This window comes from Grus americana, chromosome 3 (genome assembly GCF_028858705.1).
Source record: "Grus americana isolate bGruAme1 chromosome 3, bGruAme1.mat, whole genome shotgun sequence".
NCBI lineage: Eukaryota > Metazoa > Chordata > Aves > Gruiformes > Gruidae > Grus > Grus americana.
In genome coordinates this window covers 72,139,337-72,163,494 of record NC_072854.1, presented here as the reverse complement: position 1 = coordinate 72,163,494, position 24,158 = coordinate 72,139,337, and the positions used below count along the sequence as shown (strand labels likewise).

The 24,158-nt window shown below is 42.0% G+C and overlaps 1 protein-coding gene across 8 annotated transcripts in view; it reads left to right on the top strand.

Moving 5' to 3' along the window:
* Window positions 1-24,158, top strand: part of SASH1 (SAM and SH3 domain containing 1) — a 558,854-nt gene that overhangs the window by 508,009 nt on the left and 26,687 nt on the right. For 4 of the 8 annotated variants that reach the window (XM_054820868.1, XM_054820870.1, XM_054820869.1 and 1 more), the window contains 5 exons: window positions 1,329-1,369; window positions 2,902-2,988; window positions 4,287-4,399; window positions 6,074-6,175; window positions 20,565-20,697. In XM_054820868.1, coding sequence (XP_054676843.1) covers window positions 1,329-1,369; window positions 2,902-2,988; window positions 4,287-4,399; window positions 6,074-6,175; window positions 20,565-20,697 — 476 coding nt within the window. Of the gene's footprint in view, window positions 1-1,328; window positions 1,370-2,901; window positions 2,989-4,286; window positions 4,400-6,073; window positions 6,176-19,659; window positions 19,862-20,118; window positions 20,204-20,223; window positions 20,361-20,564; window positions 20,698-24,158 lie in introns of those variants that run through there. The other 4 variants (XM_054820872.1, XM_054820874.1, XM_054820875.1 and 1 more) reach the window with 4 other exon arrangements.

Sequence of the window (24,158 nt, the reverse complement as noted above, 5' to 3'; positions counted from 1 at the left end):
GCAAATTGATGAGCATGTTTTTCATGCTTACAAAATGTTGGCCGGTAATTGCTTACATCTTCTAAACTCCGAACTGGCTTGAACTAAAATTTTTCTTCAAGTGATTTACTGAATTGATCAAAAACTCTTCATTGCCCTCTTCTGGAGGTCTAAGAAAAAGCAAGGAGCCTGTGCAAACACTGTGGACCGCAACTAGAGGATGGCATGCGTGTGTTGTTATATGGGCTCATACTAAGAACAATTTGGCTTGAGGTCATCTTGGTATGCTGGGGTACTCATGTTTCCGTTCTGCGTGGCTGCAGTACGGCCACGGCACAATAGGGCATTGTCATGTTGCAGGGCCGAACTCTTGGCAAAGACGCTGCAGTAATGCTTTGCATTTGGAGCCTCCAGCAAAGCCATTGAAGCTGGCAGAAGTCATTTCGCTGCCATGGCGCAGCTTGGTTAAATAGTGATTCCCATAGGAAGGCTTCAGAGAATTGCAGAAGGTTTGGTAATTTCTATTAGCTCCATTTATACAGACAGAAAAAAGGCAGTGAAGGGGAGTGATGTTGTCTCATCAGAGAACCCATAGTGAACTGTTGGCACTGAGTTGGGATCCATTATGGAAAACTAGTTCAATGAACATAAAGACCGAGAACAAAAGATTTACTTACTATTTTGGTGGGTTGTTTGTAACGTCCATGTTCTGTTAAAATAAGTCTTTCCAGCTAGCTTTTGAGGAAGGGACTATACACTGGTGGGAAAGCACACAGAAGGGACTCGGGAGAAAGAAGCTGTAGTCTCCAGTCATCTATGGTTGCGCTTCAGAGGGTCTGGACGAGCTTTCTTCACCTTGTCTTTAAAAAAATCTCTACTCCTCTCTTGCACACAGTGGCTTCTGAAAGTTTAATGAATGCATATTTATAAAGCATTTTCAGATAAAAAACAAAGAGGCCGAAAACTGTTATACAGCTAAAAAACCACACCATCCCTGTGCTACAGTTTCTAAGGTAGCCAAAATACTGTTTTACAAATGGAAAGTGGGAAACTATGTGAAAAAGTGTTTTTCTGAGGGATCCTTAGATTCCTTTGCCTTAACCATAGGTTTCTGTCGGTATGCATTTTCCTATGCTGGTCACAAAAGGCGTGTTTAAGAGGGGAACTCAGTTACTGTGGTCAGACCGGTGGGTTTGGTTTTTGTTTCCAACTTACTGTGTTGGGAAGAAAAGGGAAGAGAAAACAGCTCATGATATACTGTTTGGAAACTATAATTTACTGTAATCAGACAGCTCCCATGAAATGTGAGAAGCCTGCATCAATAAGTCCATTTCTCTTTTTTGTCCTAGGCTCTCCATTCATAAATCAAGTTCAGAAGAAGGCTCTGTAGGTCAGTATATTTCATTTTATTTGATACTCCTGTGGAATTCTTAAACAGGTTTTGAGTTTTGCTTGTGCTGGGATGTGAAGAGCTGAGTAAACACAATGCTGGCAGAAGTCAGCAGCATTTGTGGGGGCGTGGGGAGGCAAGTCTTAGCAACTTTAAAAGTCAGATGCTGGGTGTCTCAGTGATCTCTGAGACTGCCTAACCAGCATTGTCATGTGATAAATAGGCATCTTTTGACTTGTTATATTGAATTTCAAATGTCTGCATGTTAGATCAGTTAGCCTATCCGTTTGTATTCTGAAAATTACCACCACCAGTGAATAACTGGGGTTTCTGTTATTTTTGTTCGTGTCATGCCAGAGTCTCTTCCTTTGTTTCTGAAATATTTTGCATTCTTAAATATGTGTTTTCCATTGTCTTTCACTTTTTCCTTTTTTTTTTTTTCCACTTACTATAATTAGTTCATATTGCTATCCTAACTTATTAGCTGAGCTGGTACAATTCTGGACAAACTTTATTTTGCTCATTAGAGAGGAAGAGAAAAACTGGAAGGGTTTTTTGTTTCTTTTTGAATTTTTTCTAGGGGTATTTACACAGTGTAAACTTAAGCTGTGTTTCAGAGAGTCGGTAAACCCAGCTCGAGGGCTTCTAGGGTGAGATCTAAAACACTATAGTCACATGTTGAAACTCAGTGGCACAGTATAAACTGTGTTCATTTGAATTTTTCAAGAGCAGTGGGATGAAGTAACTCTGTATCAGTAGCATTTCTGCCAGATCAGGCACAGTATGTTCTTTTGCAGATGGCATAAACTTTATAGCATGTGGTCTGGTTAATTCAACAGAACATAGTTATATGCCCTACCTTGAGCTGGATTCCGTTCTTTTTAGAACAAATTATTTACTTCTGGATCATGAAGCCATATGCACATCTGGTATTAATGGACATGGAGACCCAGCCTTATACAGTCCAGGCATACAGACAGCAAGAGTCAGATGTAGCTGGTGGTCTTACAAAATTTCTCATGCCAAGTAGCAGAATGTACATGTGTGTGCGTTTATATATACGTAAAGTATTTCTTTTCTGTATAGATATGCACAGACACACTAGAAAATTACTTATCGGAGTTGTGGCTTAGTCTGCATAATTGTGGTTCAATTAAGGAAAATGAAACAACAAAATACTTCAAAAACACATCCAGACTTGACATTAACAGCTCAACAGATATCAAAATGAATGTAAAATATTTTCTGTTTATAATTCAAAATATGTAAGTTACTGGCTTATCTCAGTCCTCTATAGCATTGGCAATTATAAAAGAATGTGCATTTCCCTGAAATAGCTACATCAGCATAGTTGTAGTGCAGAATAAATCAAGAAAAACAAGAAATTTGAGATTTATTTTTTTTAATTCTTAGTTTTGACTTCGAAAATATAACCTAATGCTTGAAAGCTTCTCTAGCATTTACTAACTAATGTTTCTTTCTGAAATTCTTTTTCCCTTTCCCCTCATCCTCCCTCCCTACTTTCCTTTTAGGGAAAGCAGACTGGAAAAAGAAAAATAAATTTTTTTGGCAGAATTTCCGAAAGAACCAGAAAGGACTAATAAGGCAGACTTCAAAAGGTAAATCTTTTTTTAAGGACACACAACCTATCCATATAAAATAGAAGGAGGCAGCATCAGAAAGGAGTAAAGTTCATTTGCAACCATGTAGCAGTTGGGAGTCTGTGGATCTGGAAGTGCCGCAGGTTTGGCTTATCGTGACGGCTCAGAAAGATGGGTCATATTCTGTGAGACGGCACCTGCATGAGGCTGGGATGCCTTCTGACACGGCTGCCAGTGAATGCACATGCACAAAGCAATGGGTTAATATATAAGTAATATATGTAAATGAACAAGATGCCTTTTTTTTTTCTGATCCTGACTTGGAGAGAAATGCTGACCTGTTTTAATCAGAAAGATGTTTCTCTTTTCTTTGGTGTTTGCTTACTTTGACCTGTTTGCTTTAGGCTTGAATCCAGCCTCTCATTGTAGGAGAAGACACTACAAGGAAGAGGAGTAAAAGTGACTAGTGCAAGTGTAGGATCGATTCCACTTAAACTGTCAGGTGTCTTTCTCTAGTTCTTTTCCAAAAGATGCAGCTGTGCATTGCTTTAAGTATTTCTCTTTGCACAGAAAATTTCTGTTTCCCCATGTGTATCTATTAGATCCTTCTGTTGCCAACAGGTGCTTCCCCATGGCACTATGGATTGTGAAAGATGACAGGAGCCCACTTAGGAAGTTGAAAAGGGGCACATTTACGCTCTCAGTTAAGCATGGGTCCTTGCTGGCTCTCAAGGCAAGTTCTAACTGTGCTGACACACTGAGCTCATCCCAAAAAGAGAGGCCCTGGAGTTGAGAGCCCCAGTGCATCAAGCACCACGTGCCAGCTCAGTGGCTGGTTAGGTAGCCCAGATAGGTCAGGGGATGTGGCCAGTCAGCAGCAGAGAGCTGCAAGGGCCCAGCACACTGTTCCTGGAAGGGCTTCCTATCCGCTCTGGCAGCTGACTACAGTATTCCTCAGGGCTCAGTGCAGGACTTCTCTGCAATTAGCACTTTCTCTTTCGATTCTTGTCTTTCAGGGTCAATAACTGTGTGATGACAGTCACGTTTTATTTCTCCCTGTTGTGCTCTCCTGCTTTGTCAGAGTAGACTTAGTTTTCTAGGCCTAATTTACTTCCTTTTCTTGCTCAGTTACTTCCAAATCTTTCAGTCCTTCGAAATCGTACTATGAGACTGCTCCGGGGAAGGTCTGTTTCTGGCCAGCCAGATCCACGTGGCGACCAGATTTCAGAGCACTGGGTAAAATCCAGTTTCAATAAACCCCGCTCTGCGCGTGACCTCTTAACATATGCTTGTTATCTCTCTGCTTTGTCCTGCAGGTGAGGATGTAGGGTACGTGGCCAGTGAGATCACGATGAGTGATGAGGAACGAATCCAGCTGATGATGATGGTGAAAGAGAAGATGATCACCATTGAGGAAGCGCTTGCTAGGGTATGATATGTACACACTTCACTTTCCTGGAGAGACTTGTTTTAGGATGTAGGATATACCAATTTGGAGTTTTCATTTGCTCAGAAAACATAGGAGAAGGGGAGAAAGCTTGCCTGTTTGCCCCATTGTGCTAGGTAGCATAAATTAGATAGCAATGCCTTTGTTTATGAGAAAAAGTGAGATTTAGCTCAACCAAAAATAGATGTCTAATATACGGCAAATTAGCGAGTCCTAAAAGCATTTGCTTCTCTCCATTGGCAATAAAGGGTGCCAACCAGACAGAAACCTTAAGTGTACACATTTTCATTGCAGCTGTCTAAAGGTAAGGAGGATGAATCCCACCTGTACTAGTCCTTATTTATCATGCATGCTCATTGGTTTGTTTAAGTACTAAAAGGAATGCTTCAAGTTTTGCTATGCTTGCCTTATTTGTTTCAGAACACATATATTTCTTATTATTTTCCTGCTGCTAATGGCTGAAGGGCAGTTTGATTGAAGGCTTCCATTTTCAGCAATTAAGACTTTTAAAAATACTAACGTTTAAGCTGAAATTTCTTCTGCTTGTTTCTTAGCCAAAAAGGTGGAGTTTTGTTTTAATAGCCTTCAAGAAAACATACTCAGCTGTTTTTGGCATTTGACATTAAAATTAACACAGGTGTATTTTTTGATAAGTGGCTGTCGCAAGTGTTTCTTTACAAAATCTAAATGTTAATAAACCACAGGAAAAATAACTGTAATGAGTCGTATTTGTGCAGCAATAGGGCTGAGATTTGAATTGCTCTGGAGCAAAAAGGTCAGTGTTAAAGTTTCCACACCACTTTTGATTTTGTACCCTTGTGCAAAATACTGTGATGGAACACAGGGTATTCTGTATGGGCTCCATTAGAGGTGCAGGAAACATGATTTTGATCATGAATTGGCACTCAGATAAATTTCTATACTGACATACTACATCTTGAAATAGGTTGTGGTATTGTCTGAAGAAAATATTGCTTTGCTGGGAATCATATCATGAAAAAATGCAAAATTTTAAGAATTAACGGATGGTAATATTGGGAATTCTTTTACTTCTCTGTTGTTAAAAATTTGGGGGGGGGTTGTACCTAATCTGTATGGTTCATATATGTACTCATACTGTTTCCCTCTAGTGGTCTGAGCTACTAGCTGCAACTTTTTTTTTTTAAGTATCATCAGTTCTTGATCCTCTCAACAGTCTGACTCCCGTAGGATTGGGTTTATGTCTTAAGCCTTTTATTGGAAAATGGGAAAGATTGTCTTTAGTTTTAAAATTATGAAAGATGGTTCCTAGTCTTTACTGCATTTTCTTTATGAAGGAAATTGGCAGGCTGTTGTGATTTAGTCTATCCATTGGAAACTGTGCTTCTGAGATGGGGATGTTTAACTTATTTTTTACCAATGACAATTCATCAAAATTCAGTGTTTACAGATCAGTTCCTTTAGAAAAAAATAATCTTGCCATTAAAACTTCTGATTCGAAAGCAAATTAATTTATTTTGAACAAGTGAGACATACAATGCAAAAGTTCTGATTTTCCCAGTTCCACGATGATTTCGGGGAAAGAAGACCTGAAAGGACATTAACTCTTGTTGTATTAATGAAGATTGATAGCTTCTTCTCACTGAAAAACATTCTCTTTGTCTTTTCAAATTTCAGCTGAAAGAGTACGAAGCCCAGCACAGGCAGTCGAGTACTGTAGATGCTACAGAATGGCCTGATGGTTCTTACTCAACATTTGATGGGTCTTCCAATTGTAATGTAAGTACCTGCCGTTCTGATATAGCTCCTCAGGATTATTTAATATTTAAATTTGTTTATTGCAGTACAGAAATATCCTGATTTACCTGGTGATTTCCTTAATAGCAAATGTCCAGGCAAAAATGCCCATGTTCCAAAATGCACAGGAAAGGATTTTTACGTTGTTTAGAAGGAACTGTTTCATTTTACTTCTCAGTTACTGTGAATCAGCAGTTTCGCAGGCCTTCCTAGCCCTTGTTGATGCATCCTAGATGAGGGTCTGGCTAAGCCCTAGCTGCCTGCTGCTTTCAAACAGTTCTATCTCTTTATTTGCTAACTCTCAGCCGAGAGAGTTTGCAGCTTTTGCCAGACCCGTAAGCTGTAAGGCAGCTTTCCTCCCCCATTTTTACTTCTGAGCTGTGTAGCTTCTGTTGTTTTTGTGGGCACCAGACAGTCTTTGTGTCATCCCGTATTGAATTAATTAATTTTTCCTTCCAAATATCTTCATTTTCACTGAGTAGTTTATTCCACTTCATTTCTCTAATTGAAAGTTCACAGATAAATCTTGGAGAAGAACACTTTCGTCTGTCAAATCCAAGCTCTTTGTAAATTGAATCATAGTCTTTTGAGACCATTGATTGATTTATTTGTTTTATTGTCAATGGAATTTCCTGCTAACTGCAGCAGACAGTTAGCTTCTCCTCCCTAAATGAAAAGAGGAATGCTGTATCATTTTATGAGATGTTTAAAATATTTTGTGGAGAAAGATTTTTCTTGTTTGTATTAAAAAAAAAAAAGCCTATCTTTATTTGGATGGGAGCAGAAGGGGACTGATGTTGCCTTATACTCTATTCTGATCTATCAGAAATGTGTAAAGCATAGAGAAGGAAGGGTCCTGCACTGATTTTTTTTTTTTTTTTAGTAGGATAAAAGATTTCTTGATGTTTTCCTCATTACTATTTATAGCCTGAACTTTCCCCTCTTAAGGCCTTTGGCTAAGGTACCTGTAGTATAAAAGCCTCAAGACTCTCATTTACTGTGGTCAAATCTCAGAAGGATACTGCGTTTCTCTCTTAAATCTTCTGATAGTAGTTTACGCTTGTATTGAAGTTACTGAAAGCTGTGTATACCTCTGAGGACCGAACGTGACTCAGTATTTGGAAAGACTAGGCGCCTTTTCTCTAAAATTATTTTCCTAAGCCATCTTTGCACTTCGAGTCAAGAGCTCAGTTGCCTCTCTCTGCTGTTCTGGTAGGATTTGAATCATCTTCCTGCTACCTTTGATGAGGGATCTCTATTCCATTGTTGTAGATACCTCTCAAGATCTTTGCCCTCGCTCCTAATTTTTATCCTGGTTACATTTAACAGAAGCTGTGAAGCTGCTTGCCTTCGAGGGAAAATCAGATTGTCCACAGAAATGAAACTTCATGTTAGAACAAAAGTCAGCTTGGCTTCTTTTTTTGTGGAAAATAAAGAAACTAGAGTTAACTGGGGTGAAGGACTTTGGGCTATAATTGACATGCAAGAGGGAAAAACAAACAGTGCAAAGTATCAGATATGTCTAGAGATAGGGGGTGTGTTCACCTAGACTGTTTTGCCAGAGGATATCTCTATTAATCTAAAACAACCAACTTTTGAGAGGTGCAAAGATGATTCTGTTTTCAAGCCCATTCTTTGCCAAATGGTTTGACTTTCAGTGTCATTTGTGTGACTTGTACTCTGCAAATTTGGAATGTCAACTTAAAACTACCCCACTCATTTTTATAGAGGCCATGAAGGAAAGATGTTTTTCCATATATTAAAAACATTCTGTTAGATAGCCCACTGCCTTCTAACCTCAGAAAATAATTAAAGATATGAGTCACTGAAATTGAAGTTTCTGGTTTGAATTAAAACTCCTTGGGCAATGGCTCTTCTGGTTCTGTTGGCATTTTTTCTGATTTTTTTTTTCACTCTCAAGGCCAGATTGTTACTAGGCAGTTTTTAATGGAACATTGTGCTCATATTTGATCATTTTGTAAACATTTTGTACACACAAATGATAAAAGCAAATTGCAGGATAATTGCAGATTGAGGGAGTTTAGGAAAAGAATAATTTTTAGTTTACTTGCTGTACATTTGTTTGGTAACCTTGGGGATTTAAGACATATCAAGACACTAGAATAATGGCCTTGGTTTTTTTCTTTTTCTTCTCATTTTATCTTTGCAGGAAGAGAGACCTGGTAGTTAGGAGGACTTGGGAGGATGGGTCACTAGGTTTTTGTGGAGGATCTTGGTTTAGCTTTGCCCAATGACTACATTTCAGGAAAAAAAAGGTAGAATCTAAAAACGAAGGCAGAATCTCTGGAGTGTTCTAAGGGTTTAAGTACTCCGTTGCTTTCAGGTTAGCTCTGCCCACAGCATAAGAACAGCCACCTACAAAATAACATCTAAAGGGCAAATATAATTAGTTGTTGTTGTTGTTTTCCTTTTTAGGAAAAAAGAACCAACACTTTTTTTTAACTTGTATAACTATCATGTGTTTATGACTAACATCACTGGTGTTGATCCTTAACTCATTTTAAAGATTTATTTAAGGATTCTTTTTCCCAGCTCCTCCTCTTTTAAAGTATTGTACCAGGAAATGGAAACTTGCATTTTGTACCCTTACAAAACTGAACCACAAAGGATCGAAGGGTCGTCATCTCAGCATCCAAAGGGAGGCAGCCCGGTGTCATTGCTGTGCTGTTAATTGTGTGTCCTGTTTGTTTGCTCTTAGAAACAAACAAACAAAGGCCTTGCCAAGTCAGTAGGTGACTTGGTTCTCTGCCACTTGAGAGCAGTTTGTAGCTTTCAGTCTCACAACTGTAGTCTGTTTGTTTCACAACAAAGCATGCGTGTTATTTATTTGCTAATGTGGGAATGCAGTTGAAACTGTTTTTCTTTTTAGTTGGGTGTATCCAAAGTCTAAAATGCCTCATCATTTTTTTATAAATTTATTTCTGAATATTTATGTTTCATCTTTGTTGCAATGAAGGCTGCTCACAGTAACACTAGACAAGCTTTCATTGCCTTGTGCCAAGTGTTGGGATGTAAAGCAGGTGCAGATTACAAATGCATCCCTTTCTGGATTGTAGATAAGGGCTTGTTTGTCCTCAGGAGTCAGAAAGTCCAGGGAAAGAGAGGACTTCAAAATTGTATCACGTTCTTTCTTTACACTGAGGTGCTTTTTATGCTTCTTAAAGATAGAAGCTCATTTGATAACTCTTGGGGGCTGAAATTCTCAGTTCATCTGAAACAGGGCTGCTTCATCCCCAGAGCCCCACTGGTACGGCTCCAGCCCAGCTTGGAGAGCCAGTATTAGGAGAAAACAGTATAAATCCTTTCCTGTGCCCTCTGCTGAAAGACTGCTAATTGGTACCAGTTGCTGTGTTTGATGCAGGAGTGGGGGAAAGGAGAGAAGCAGGAGGGAGGTTGTGACAGAAGTGCATATCATATGTGTGCTACCACTGAAATAAACCACTAATTAACTTTGCTGACAGTTTCTGTGGATGCAGGTTAAATGAAGTTGTAATTGTTCCTGGACTGAACTGTTCTGTTGGGCTTCTGTGTTTCGGTTTTGATCAGCAGATAATGGTCAGCCACCCAGAACTCGTTAATGCGAGCTTCCAGGTGGCATAGCTGGCCTTCCTTTGAAGGGTACCGCAGCGAGCTGTGCCACGCTCCCCTGAGACCTCCCCACCTGCCACATGTGGCCTTAGCAGCCTCAGGAGAGGGGCCATAAAATTTATGAGCAGGGAGGACAAAACCAGCATCTCCCTCCAACAGTATGGCCCGCGGGTGGGTGGCGGGAGCCCTGCAGTGCTCTTTTACCTCCATGGCCTCCCAACACTTCTTCACCCAAGACTGTCAGCGTGGCACTGTAACCAGTATGAAACTGGCTCCCCATTTGTTTTCGCTGGGCAGAGTGGCAGCAGTTGTGCAGATATGGAGGCATGCCATGCACATCTGCATCTGCCATGAGGCCGACGCTCGGGAAAACTTCCCCTGCATTGCTGCTCCTTTCCATCTTCTGTCGATCCACTTTGGAACAGATGGCAGTGAGTTGAGTCCGCATAGCGACAGCTCTAGCTGGAGCAAAATAATCTTTTGTTGCTCCTGTTCTTCGTGTTATTTCCTGAGGACATTTCCGTTTACCAAGTCGTTAAATGGGGCTAAAAGTTGAAAGAGTGTGCAGTAGTGGGTTTGTGACTACTATCATTGTCAAAGGCAGAATAACAGATGAGAACGGACATTGCATTGTATTCGTTTCAATCTGAGAGATGCTGAAGCTGTTGAATCAGGATTGCATTACCGATGGTACAAAGCTGACTGACAAAAGGCAAAGTCTGATAGAATGATCTCTGACTCACGACAGTCATTACTGTGTTGTGTGGTAAATGTGAAGAGTAGGAAGAAAAGAAATAATTACAGAATTACTTCTGTAGCACCAATTACCTCAAGAGTAAATCTAAGTGTAACTACAGCAAATCCACATTATTCAGGGTTATACTGTATTGCAGTGATTCAGGTTGTGGATGCTTTCTAACTACAGCAATTTTAAAATTGATTTTTATTCATATTGCAGATAGATTCTGAAAATGTTTAACCATTTGTTAACATTATTATTGCTCATACTGCAGGACTGTTACAGTAAACAGGAAAAAGCCCTACTTTTGGTATAGTCAGTTTAACTTACTAGAACTAAGCTTAAAGTTGATGCATATTGGGAACCAGCATTGGATATCAATGGAGACTAGGGTATGATGAGGGGAGGTTTAATTTAAATAGTAGTGTTTAAGATGAAGCAACATGGATACTTTGAGCATTTTGAAAGCTATGCACTATTTTAGCCCTGTTTTTGCTGTTATCACAGGACTTTCCAGTTTTTGTATGGTTTGGGGTTTTTTTTCCATGAAAGGCTAAAGGGTGGAAGAGGGTGTTTCTATGTTTCAGTTCTTGGAGAGCTTGTTGCCACCTTCAGGCTCTGCATGATCTTTGAAGTAGCGGAGGGGAGCTGATGCTGACCATGGCTATGAATGAATGCAGAGCTTTCATCTTTGCTCCAAAGAGTCTAGTGACCCAATTTCTGTTAAGATTTCCTGAAAGGCACTAATGTGCCTCATTGGATGGTGTGTTTATTATTACTATCCAAGTTCCTATAATACTCTCAGTGCTTAGTAACAATTATGATGAAGGAAGAGCCAATAATGAGACATGGCTTCAAAATGATAATGCTAAATTCCCACGCTATGTGCCTAACGCAGGGACCTGTCCTGGGAGATGCTGGCTGCCCTCCCTTTCCACTGATCTCGGGGATGGTGTCCAGCATCGCTTGGTGAAAGCCAGTAGCAAAAGAATTACAGCGTATTTTGTTACGATTGTTCCCCCCACTCTCTATCCATGCATAAGAGCAGGGTTTCCCATGAGTATAGTAATACAAAAACCTTCATGAGAGAAACACAAATCATCATTACAGTTCCCAGGACGCGACACAAAGTTTTAAGGTCAGTGCTATGGAGTGATGATAGCAGAGCGAGAGACCATCGGTGTGTTTATATTTGAGTTTGTAGAACACTGTAAGGAGTTTTTCACCTATTTGGCCTAAAATTTTCCAGAACACTTTAGCATTTGCAGGAGAAATGCATTTATTTAGGAATAAAACTGTATCACTTCTTTAAGTATTATTTACTATGCAAGACCTGCCCATGTTGTCATCACATACAGCTTGGCTAGGTATGTGTCCCTAGGGGGACTAAGCATTGTCACCGCAGGATTGTACCGAGTGGTTAGCAGTAATGTAGCCCAAGTAAACCTCCTGCTCACTGCCAGTAGGAGCTGCTCCTGCGGATGTGAAGACTGGATGTAATTAGGCTATCATAAGGTCTCTGAGAAAAACCTTCCTGCTATCATGACTCAGAGAAGAGAGCTTACAGTAACGCGCAGGCAGCGACTGTAATTAAGCGTGTTTGTAACCACTTCTGTTTTGACTGCATTCAGACAAGCCCTATTGCCTTACTTTACCACAAAATGTTTGGCCACGTATTTGGGGAGGGTGGGAGGTGGGAAGGCAAATTAATTTAATATTCATTCTAACACATTACTTGGCTTTTTACACCTTTTTGCCCTTGGGCAGCTGCCTAGTTTCTCTGCTTAGTACCTAGAGGGTGGGGGACAGCAGTAACAGCTTTTCCCTGTGATTTCTCCCTGCATGCATCCGCCAGCAGGAGATGCTGTAATCCGTAATGTGGTTTCCCTACCCCCATCTTTTCTGAGACCAAGCCTGTTGAATTGGAACAAAGCCTTGCTCAGTTCAAGAGTTGGGAATCTCAAAAGCCATGTGTTTCACTGCCCTATTTGGCAGACTCAGGCTGAATAATCTTTACTTGTGGTACAATAGAAAATTTTAATTGCGCTCCTGTCGGTTACCACTTGCTCCCCCTCCCCGCCGCTGATGTTTCCTTCCTCGCACTTAGGACAGTAACATTAACACTTAAATTGTTTGAAAATACAATAAGAATGTAATTTAAATTACTACACCCTTCACTAAAGGGCTCTTGTTCTCTCTTTTTATTTTCTCTGATATGAATTTCCCTGTTTTTCATGCATTGCTATTCCACCCTTGGTTTTCTGAATTGCAGAGAGGTTGATTTCCAGCACCAGTGGTGTACTTCATTCATTAATAGTACAGCCTACACCAAAGAATAGGGATTCTCTCCAGGCCCTTGTAGCCTTGCCAAAACACAAGATGCAGTTGAGAGCGCCTTGTTAGAGACTCTCTTTGCCATGCATAGAGGAGTCTGCAGGAGAATGGGAAAGGAATTATGTATTCTAACAGATATGGAATAATGTAATGCAGAGCTTCATTCTGCCACATATACCTATGACGAGTGATACATGAGTACAGTTGTAATGTCATTAAAATTAATTATGCTAATCAGTGAGAGAAACAGTTTGCCATGAGGAATGTGTCTGGCTTGCACATGCAAACATCAGCAACATGCTTCTCAAAATTATTTAAGTAAAACGTGGAAACAGTTAACATCTAGGAATTTGCCTAAGCAACTATTCTGGTACCAAGACAGACCTCCTGGGAGAATTAAATTTTTGTGCTCTCGTTACTTATGACAAATATTTCCCACTAATTTCAGCAAGCAATGTCGTCACCAGCTAATGTGTAATATATCTTTCACCAAAGTAGCCATTGGATGCTCCTTTGATTTCATTGTAAGTAATCAGAGACCAAACCCAGACATGGGATTATGGTTTCCTGCAGCTTACCTGGGGGGGCTGACACTACCACTGCACATTTTAGACTTCCACAGCCTTTGCAATTCATGCTTTTGCAGTTAATTATGTGAAGTGGCAAAACCATTTATTACCTCTGTTAATTTTCTTAAAAATTTTGAAGGCCTTTATTTGTAACCTCAGGATATGCTGCAGATTATCACATCTGAGCTTCACACAGTTTTCTACAAACAGCCTCTGCAAGGATTAGAGGTTTGCGCAACTTTCTTAATGAAACCCAAAACCTTCAAAACTCAAGTTGCAAAGCTCCAAACTTAGATCAGTTTCACTCATGGCCATGAACTTCTAAGGGAATCTGGGATGCATTTCAAGGAAGTCACTGTCATGTTTCACTTGATGTGGGTCGGTATGTTATTGAAATTGGAGAACACTAGCTGGTTTTATCTGAAGCTCAGAGTTTTCCATAGGGTTTTACATCAGAGTTTTGGGGCTGAAGTAATTCAAGGGTAAGAACCCAGCTGCAACATGCCAGTAAATCTAGTTTACATGACCACTAGGGAGTAGAAAAGTTGTGTACGGTCAGTAGTACAAAGGTGGAGAAAATTGGAAAAGGATATTTGGCTAGGTGGCTTATGAGAATCAGCCCGTCATAAAAGGAAGTAAATATTTAGTCCCACTGTGATTTCACTGTGCGATTGATCTGTGGTGAACCCAGTTTAACTGGCCATTGATGGTATGGTCCTGAGTAAGAGGGATGTTTTCTTGGCTTAAAGAGGGTGCTGTTGTGGTATGCCTCTGCTACTGCTTTCCACCACTGGATAGCAGTGCTCCTAATTAGTAGAGGTTTTGGTCTGTGTTTTCTTGTGCTCTGAGAAGAATCATCCAAATTCTGGATTTGTCCCAAGGTTTGGGATTAGGTATGGTTGACTATAAGAGGAATGTCAGTTGGCCATCTCAGAGACTGTTTCTTAGGAAGGGAGATCTGAGTCCAGCCTAGGAGGAGAAGTTGGAAGTCATGCTACAATGCTTCATAAAGCCGCAATGTGGCTAATTCTAGACCAGTCTGAGACTTCCGAATTAAACATCATTTGCCTTTCCAGTTCTTAGTGATGTTCTTTTTTATCGCACTGAAACCAAGGGGAAAGGGAAAAAAAAAAAAGGATCTAAGTTCACTAATTTAAAAAACATTTAAGCAAGGTTTATTTTTCTATCAAATTAGTCCTTTATAAAGGGAAATTCTATGGGGGGCTTTTTGTCGAAAGAATTAAAAAGTGAAAATAAAAAGAGCCTGGTAAAGGGCTTAAGTTATATTTCCTATAGACACAGCCTCTACTCTAGCGGTCGTGTCTGAGGGTCAGTCTTCGTCCTGGCTTTGCAGAGATTCTCTGTATTTTTTTTCTTTCACTGAAATTCCATAGACAGTAATTAAGGAACTGGAGGCCAGCAAGAGGTCAGCAAGCCTTCGTCAGTGAAAACAGGGATTGTTTGCCATGTACAACACTCCCTTTTTTCCTTGTGGTGAATAGAAGATTTGCTTAGAGCTGATGACTTATGCCTTTCTTGCAAGTTATGCAGCTAGCGAGTAACTGGGGGAATCAATCAGTGAGCAGAAAACAGCTAATTGAGTCCAGCATCACGCTTTTTTCTTCTTTACATATTCAGCGCTGGAATCGGAGCCAGTTTGGTGTCTGATAATGTAACTCCAGAGAAGAGGCATTTTGTGCGCAGGATTCGGAGCGAATACAATACTTAAGAAGAAGTGTCTGCTCCTAAATTTTAGGGTTACGAAGCTGACAGCAGTTGAGGACTCAGGGGGAATTACTCGAAACTGAGCTTTAGGCCTATAAATGCCGAAGCTGGTAAGTCACTGAGCATGAAGTGTGATGTGGAGAGGATGTGCCTGCCTCCTGTTTCAGAGAGGGAGAAAGAGAAAAGGCTTTTGTGGTTATTCTTAGGCACAGCACAGCATGTGTAGCTTTTCTCAGTTCTTCTCTTCCTTTCCTTGGGCTTTTAAGTTATTTTCTGTTCTGTTTTCCTGTCTCTGACTTTATCCAGGCATCTTTAATAAAAATTTTTAAAAAGTTAGAATGGTTGTTTTTTTTGGCGAATGTAGAGTGCATGTTAGAGAGAAAGAAGAAAGGACACGTGTAGCCACGTCTCCTAAAGGGAACAGCAAAATCTCTTTGCATTCACTACAGAGCTCGTAGTTCTGAAGGGAGCTAGCCAGGGCTGGGGGGTGTGATGTGATATGCCCACGAGTCTGAATGTGGTTTTTTGCCCAACTTTGCTGGACAAGGATTGTCTGATAGCCAAAAATAATTCCAGCTTGGGCTTAATGAGATATTAAGAGATTTCATTGTTTCTTAGGTGGGAGGTTTCCTAGAGATTTCAGTTTGGGGCTGAACTATCACTGAGCATAAAGCAAATTGTAAAATTTTAACATCACTCTAAATGGCTTTACACAGCTCATGTAAAAGTCACATATGTTTTTGTTTATGGAGCTGAAACAGATTAATCAGTTATGATAGCTTTAACTGGATATTGTTCTAGCGTTTCTTAAACATTTTTATAAGGACCTGGCTAGCAGGCTTTGCCTATCTTGTGTTTTTTAAGGGCTGCTGCTATAACTATGAAGTGTTTCCAAACATAGTCCTGCCGAAAGCTACCTACTTACTTCTGGTTTACATTTTGCCAATTAATTCCAAGTACCCTAATAAAAGTTAGTTTTCTCTGTGTGCGTGTGTGTGCATGTGTGAAGCACTAATTCAAAGGGGAAGGTTAAGATTGTTATTTCTATGGTGTGAGAAATGGGCTGGAGTTAGAGAGCGGCAGAGCAAGGCGTGTGCCTTGCCTCTAGAGCAGGCAGCAGCAAAGAGACTGCATGAGAAAAGTGGGACAGAAAGCAAAGAGGGCGCCAGGAGCAGAACTATAAAGAGGTCCTTGCATATCGAAGTATATGTGCTAATTTCCTATTTGTTCCTGAACATAAGGCTTTTTACTTTGATCTTACATACGAGATGATGCAAAGCGTGGCCTTTAGAGGTGCACGAGCAGGAGAAGTATTCCAAGCGGAGGAGACGCTAGAGGTGGCAGCAGGAATTGATCTCTCCTGGATTTGAGAGCATCTTCCTAGGTTTGTGGCCACGTTTGTTAGCGGCGAAGAGCTGGGTGGTGGGGATGGGCCTTGGCCTCTCCATAGTTTTCCAGCCATGTGGTACGTGGTGGCCGCAGTCCTCTGCATGCAGTCCTTGGTATTTCCAGATGCTGTTAATTTAGTCCCTGTTTCCCTGAAGTCCTCCGCGCGTTTGTGCGTCCGAGCTCTCCAAGCTGGCGGGTTTCCGCACCGTGAGAGCATTGCAGATGTCGGGGATGCACTTGCTCCAAGCGGCGCGGGGAAAGGCGTCTCCGCCCGGCCAGCCCCGCCAAGGGGGCCCCGCAGGCTTCGCTGGCTCCCCGGCAGCCCAGCCGAGCCCTGTGCTCTCTCTTTAAAGCAAGCGCGATTTTTGTGCATCGGCTTGGCCAATTTGTTATGGTTTAAGGCTGTGGAGCCAGCTGTCTGCAATCTGATGTAATGTTGCCCTGGAAACCAGAAATGAAACACTTAAGCATTCGCCACAGAATTACTACATACAGCATTAGCCAAAATAATTAAAAGTTGAGCCATATGGGCTTTCAGATGGAAAAATTTGGAGCGGAGGAGATGGAAGTTAAGTTGTTCCTATTTACAGTACTGCAAATCCGTTTGTTTTCCCCTTGGAGCGTGGGGAGAAGCTGTGCAATGGGGGACGGGGAGATGGAGCGGCCCTGGCTGTTTTACTGGCGTGTTAACTGTGCTGAGGCTTGGCCTGACAGGACTCGGGGGGGGCAGGGGGGCATGCTGCATGCCCCCCTCCCGTGCTGGGGAGCCTAGCCTCTTGCAGACGTGTCATTCCCTCTTTAACAGACTGTGTCTACCCTTTTGCAGTGCCGCAGCACACTGAAATGCTTGTTAAGGGGGGAGAAAGGGGGGGGGGGGGGGCTGGCAGCCGGCTGAATGGGAGCCCCGTGCCAAGGCCTGGCTGCTAGAGCTGTCCAGGAAGCCATTTCCCCGTCCTGCCACGCATTGGGGAGATTGGGGTGATTTTTCCCATCTGAAGTCAGGAACAGCCACCAAAAAGCCCCAATTCGGTCACCAAAGAAGCGGGGAGGGCAGAATGGGTTGGGAAAGTCAAAGCATCCAAGTTCAGTGATTTCCAAATATGTCGCTTACAGCCTGAATGCTTTACATTTCTGTTTTCTGTTTAATATTAGCTGTAAAAGAAAGCATTGCTTGAACTGGAAAATTGAGCTCGGTTTCCCATGTGCCAAAATGGAAACTTTTGATAATTTCAAGGCCTTTTTTTTTTAAAATTGTCAAAAACAGGAAGCGAATCAAAAGTAACCATTTTTCAAAATGGTTTCATTTTCATGGAATAGTATTATTTCACAAGAAATTTTCCTGAGCAGCACCACTGGCGTAGTCACCAACATTTTCAGTCCTTTTTGCATAAATTTATTAGCCATCCTTTTCCTTTACAGGAGATTTTCCATGCCATGTGCTATACCCAATATGATAGGAAATAGGCTGCTGGAGAGAGACTGACTTTGGTTTTATTCTCGCCTCTCTCGGCCAAGCACCAGCGCTAGGAAGGGTGGGGGAAGACCCAGGCTCAAAGGGTGCCGGGAATCCTGATGCACTGGGGAAAAACAGCTGGCTCTTGGATACGATGGGACTTCATTTTGAAGTGTGGTGGGGACCTGCTGTACTACCTATTTGGGTTTGATGTCGGTAGCTTATGTTGAGGCTGTTTTGGTGCTCACTTTCACTGCGGTGGTCATGAGTGCAAATGTCAGACGTTGTAAAAGCTTTTGTTGTTGTCGTTGGGTCTTCATAACGCTGAGGGGGACAGTTCTTTATCAGATACCAGTGGTGCAAAAGTAAAACTAGTTGCTTATTCTTTGATGAAATCCTGGGCAGGAGGACCAGGTACAAGCCGTTCTCTAAATCATACAGAGCTCACAGTTTTACAAACAGTAGTCTTGCAAACTAAGGGTATACGAAAAGTAGTGAAGGAAAGCAATGACTTAGAGTAATTGCATTTAAAACAAACATAATTTGAGTGCAGAGTATGCATGATGGGTGCTTGCCAGGATGTGCTTCATGGCCTAAGAAGTCTTGACGAACTTCTTGATTATGGTTAATAATCCATTTGTCATCTTATCTAAATATGTCTGTCTTGTTGTTTGACATGCCACTAAGTTGTCCCAGCCATAATCTCCCAATTAATGCTCAGCTTGCTGCTTAATTTCTCTTGATATAAACAAATCTGGTACTCCTCTTTACAGCCCTATTTTTCCCAAATGAACATTATTAATTACCTAGCCAGCCTGTACCTGTAATGAACTCATTCGTGCAGGTCTCGGATGGCAGAATAGCAATTCCTGCTGCCATAAGTGGCCCATTTGCTATTGCTTCTTGTTTTGGAGTAACATGAAGTTTGTGGGAGATCAGTAATTGAGAGTGCCCTTGCAGAAAGTGGCTGAAGTTTGCTCTGGTGTGGTTCTGCTGGCCTCGTGAGGTGCGTGCCTCTGAGGTCGACTTTCACAGCCGCCCTGGCTCCTGCAGGCACTGTTTGTGCCTTTGAAAGTGTACCTGTGCATCTGCAGCTGCTAATTGATGTCCTGCCCCGTGGCATCTACCGTTGTTACCACATCCTGATATTTAAGTGTATTAGAAAAGCAGAAAGCGTTTTTTATATTCGGACTGTCTTTTGTTTCTTTTATTCAACCTCTGGGTAAGAAAAGACAGCATTTTTGTTGGGAAAGAGGAGAGGGTGACTTTTTTTTTTTTGGCTTGCATTTGGGTTTTTTTCTTTTTTTAAAAGTTTAATTAAGGAGAAGGAGAAAAAAGGATGAGTGTGCTGTGGAAACCCAGATAGCTGCGCCGGCAGGAAGTTGCATGAGGGTTTTAGAGCCGACCATTAGGAATGCAGCAAATTGGCTGGGACCGCGGGTGAAAACAAAGGTATACGATCCATACCACGCTCCAGCTGGAGCCCGTGCAGGAACGCGCAGTGGCGTGCAGTGCCAGGGCTGTCCTGGCCGAGCTGGAGAGCCCTACCGGCCTCCTCTCCTCTCTCCCTTTCCCTTCCCCCCACTGCTTTCCACATTCTGAACTGATTAAGACAGAGGAAGTAGCACATAGAACGTTGGATCTGGCTCGAAAATCGAAGTCGTCGTCTTGTTCACAAGGAATGGATTGTTTCAGCTTGTTGTGTCACTGCTGCTGGAGAGAAGGGAATTTTTTTTTGTCTCTGTAATGTTTGATACTTGAGGGAAAACAGCTGGAACTGAGCATACTGGATCAGATGCAAAACGAAACGGGATGCTGGGGAATATGGACTGCACTGTATATCTGAAAAGGTCAGAGTTTTCCCTTGGTCAGTGCTGGAGGAATGCTGTGTCCATCTTAATTCCAGCCTCGAGAGCCTTCAGGAGGAGTGTAGGGAGCAGGGAGGAGGAAAGGAATATTTTGTAGCTGTGGCAGTTCGTGAGCGAGGCAGATGAGGTCTCCTCCTTCCTTTTCCTTTCCATCCCTTTCTTGTGCTGCTGTTTTTGATTTTCTGGGAAGACGGGGGGGGGGGGAAGAGAAGTCGTCGATGACAGAGCTTCAGTTTGGAGAAGCTGTTTATAACCAGGTTTAAACAGCAAGTTCTGAGATGCCAGACAGACCAGTGACTGACCCAAACCGCAGGAGCATAACTGGTATGGTAAGAAGAGCCCTAGGAAAGAGCCCTGCCTGAAACGTACTGAGAGAGGACGTTGGAAGTAGTTATTACACAATGCATGGGAAGAAAGACAAGGGCAGGAATGCATTTCAATGCCTAGGATCTTACGTTGCACATATTTAGAAATCAAAATGGTATGTCATGCTTTCAGGAAAAAAAAAAAAAAACCAAGAAAACCCTCAGTAATTTAAATGTTTCTGTCTGACCTGGGCTGAAAATACAATGTCAGTTACAGAGCTGCATTGACACAGCGCAGCAGATGAGCTGGGTTAACTTGACTTGAAGCACCAAGCCGTGGAACTACTACTTTATTAATACTCCCTTTGTTTCTTTGCCAGTCAAGAGAACAATCCGATGATGAAACAGAGGAAACCGTGAAGTTTAAGAGGTTGCACAAGCTGGTGAATTCTACTCGCAGAGTCAGGAAGAAACTCATAAGAGTGGAAGAAATGAAAAAACCCAGCACAGAAGGTAAAAAGCATTGTGCATGTGTTTAAAACTGTGTGTGTAAATGAATGTTTCTATTGAGAGGGCACAGAAAATGGAGGGCTGGAGGAGGGAGGGGTGGAGTGTTCTTAAGGGACAGTGGGAAAGACTGCCTTGCCTATGGTGCATGCCTTACCCAAGTAATGCATTTTGAGACTATGGAAGGAGGAAAGTGACAGCCTCGAATGTGGTTACTGCTGATCTCCTGGTACTCCCACAGCAGTGCTGGAGAGCCCCTCATTAAGAGATTAGAACTTGGTTTATGTTTTATGCCCCATGCTGGGGAGGGAATGAGACTAAGAGCAATCCCAGCCAGCAGCCCCACAAGCTCAGCAACGAGGTCAGCAGAGCCACCACCATGTTGCTCCCTGCTCCAAGGCCTGGGACAGCACGCAGGTGAAGCTCTCACTAGTTTTGGGAGGGTAGCGGCTGGTTGGTAGGTACAGTTGCGCCATGGCATCATCGTGTGGCAAAAGTACAGAAACTCTATCAGACACTCTTGTGGGATGGTGACTGCCTTGTGTAATATTAACTCCTACTTCTAGGGGAGCCTGCTTGCAGTTTGGTTCCTGAATGAGCCCTGCTGCCAAGAGAGAGGGGGAGAGGTGGAGAGAAGGGAGGAGGAGGAGGGTGGGGAAACGGGAAGCAGAGTTCAGCCCCTGGGAATGCCATGCCGCAGAATTAACTCCGGATGACCTGTATCTGTGTGTGAGCACTCAGATTAATGGAGCCTCAGGAGCTTCTCTGCACAGCCCTGTTTGAGTCCTCACTGGAGTTGTGGCACCCCTCTATGTTAGTGGGCTTCCTGGGATCGTGTGCCGATTCCCCTCAGCTTTGCAGTGAGCTGAGCTGTATTATGATTCCTTCCTAGTGCATTTAAGGAGAACGTGTGTATCTTCTTGGGGATGTGGCAGGAAGCTGTTGGCAGATTTATGATCTAGTCTGCCTCTCTCCTGCGTGATGATGGTGTTACTGGCTGGCGTGAAGGGCACAACCAGTCTAGAGCTCTGGACCAGGTAGCTGTCTTGGTCTGAAAAGGTTTTGTCCCCTCATAGGGTGCACATAAAGCTGGGTTACCTTGGAAGCAAAAACATGGATTATGAGATGGGGCAAACAAAACAGGGCTATTTTTCCCCCTCTCTGAGGAAAGAAGGACCCCAGAGAGGCCTGTCCTACCCTGTCCTTCCCTGGGTGCCTGGGGAAAGCTGCAGGAAGCAATCAGCCAGAGGCTCCAGGAGTGGGAGCAGCTGCAGGAGCAAGCAGCCCAGGGGGCACTGGATGTGCAGACGCCTTCCTGCGGTTTGACCAGACTTTCTCTTCAGCATGTTAACTGTCTGTTTTGCTGTCTATTCCCTCTCTTACAGCGCTTCACCTCCTTATTTTCTTTTGTCCTTCAGTCTTTCATTTAAGTGTCCCAGTTCCTTCCAGGTTTTTTTCCACAGTTTTCCACCCCTGCCCTCCCACCGCCCCACACCCCCACCCCCGAAAAAAAGTTGCTCTGCTTCCTTCTTCCTCCATCTCCTACCTGTCTTCTCTGTTTCTACAGGCTTTTCTGAATAAATTATCTATAACTCTGAGTTTGTACTTTATCTAGCACGCTGGAGTTCCTTTATAGGTTGGCTCTAGGGAAACTCTGTAGCAAAAACAGTTATTGCTAATTAAGAACATCAATTACTTCTGCATAACTTTTACATAAGTAGAAGGGACCTTAAGTAGCCAAGTCTATATTAGGAGTAGATATCTATGGCTTTCCTTTCAGTAAATTCTCCCCATACCCAAGTTTTTATGTGGCAAATTAAAAGTGCTTCATGAATGCTGTCCACCCCCATATCTCATAATGTAGGTCTGTATTCCCATTTGGATGTGTCAGAGGGCTCTGCAAGATCACACAAAATACTGTGGTCAGATTTGGGGATTGCCGTCTGGCCTTCCAAGTTACCTGTGGTTGACTGGATCGGTTCTTGAGTTGTTGGCTGCTGCTATTTGAATCTGTGTTATGAATGTTGAAATACTAAATTGCTGGGTTTTGGGAGTTGGCTACAAATTTTGATTGACTAACATCAGTAAAATTTCAATAAATTCATCAGTGTTCAACAGCCTTTAACAAAGTGTGAGAGGAGGTTTGGTTTGAAAACTTGATGTGCAGTTCCCCAGAAGAAAGATTCCTCATAAATCCTCCTCAAGAATTTCTTCACAAAGAACAACTTTGCTAAATTTCCCTTATACGTTCCTTTAGTTTTTAAAGAAAAGTACACTAGTCCCAGATCCTTCTCCCACATTTCTGCTATTGACTGTTATCACACTAAATATACATCTTGATGATCTGATACTCACTAGAATGTGCCAATATATGAATCTGTGTGTATTTTGTGTTAGTCTGCTCCTAGTGAGCTAAATAACTGAAGCTTCCTAATTCCTGGGCACCATTCTTATATAGCATTTAAAAACAAATCACATCTACATCTGTGTCATTATGGCTTTGTGTCATGGACTCACTCCAAATAACATCTGTTACAGTGTTGACACACAATGCATATTTTACGAGCTGTTTAAAAACATATTTACTCGATGGACTAAAATTGTTTATCAGCACATACTTAGTCCCAGGAGAATGTCTATTTTCTGTTCAAATGGAGAAGTAGAGGGGAAAAAGAGCAAGTTGGGCAGTCCAGTGAAAGTGGTGTCAAAATCAGACTCCAGTCTACAGACCTACCCCAGAAAAGTTCTCAAGAGTGAAAGTTGTGTGTCAGATGTGATCCACTATCCCTTCACTGTCACAGCAAGTTTTATCTTGGTAAAATAGCATCTTAGGTTTCAGCAAATGTGTGTCAAATATGTTTTGCCAACAGAGTGAACTGAAGGTAAGACAGGAAGTCTGTACACGGCAACTAATCTTCTCTCATCTTGAAATGTGTCCTCTGCTATTGAATTTAGTAAATCATAGGTATTTTGGTAATGGTTCAAATTCAGCTCTGCTGTAAGGCTGTGGAAGCAATCAAAGATGAAGGCAAATTTGGGTCAGGCAAGAAATTTATTTTGGCAAGAAATAAATACAGTCACATTTCTGTATGTGTTTCTGATACATATCTATGAATGCTGTGAAATTTGTCAGGCAGGACTGAGGAGGATGTGTACTCTTGTTTGACTCTTTCCTCGTTATGGCATCTAATACCTGAGCCTATACTTTGCTCAGAAGAAAACACCAGAGAAAAGTTTCTTAAATGATAAATATGAAAAGGATTTGCAATTTCAGGTCCTTTATTCCCTTCCCTCCACTCTAAAAGGGAGACCTGGCTGTTTGCCCATCTCTAGTACTTGCACTGCAAAAAGTCTTCTTCCATTTCTGCGTACTACATATTTGGTGAAAACCAAGTGTTTCTGTCATTACCGGGACACTGTTGAAATTGGCACACCTGCAATTCGACCTACTTTTTTTATTTTGCATC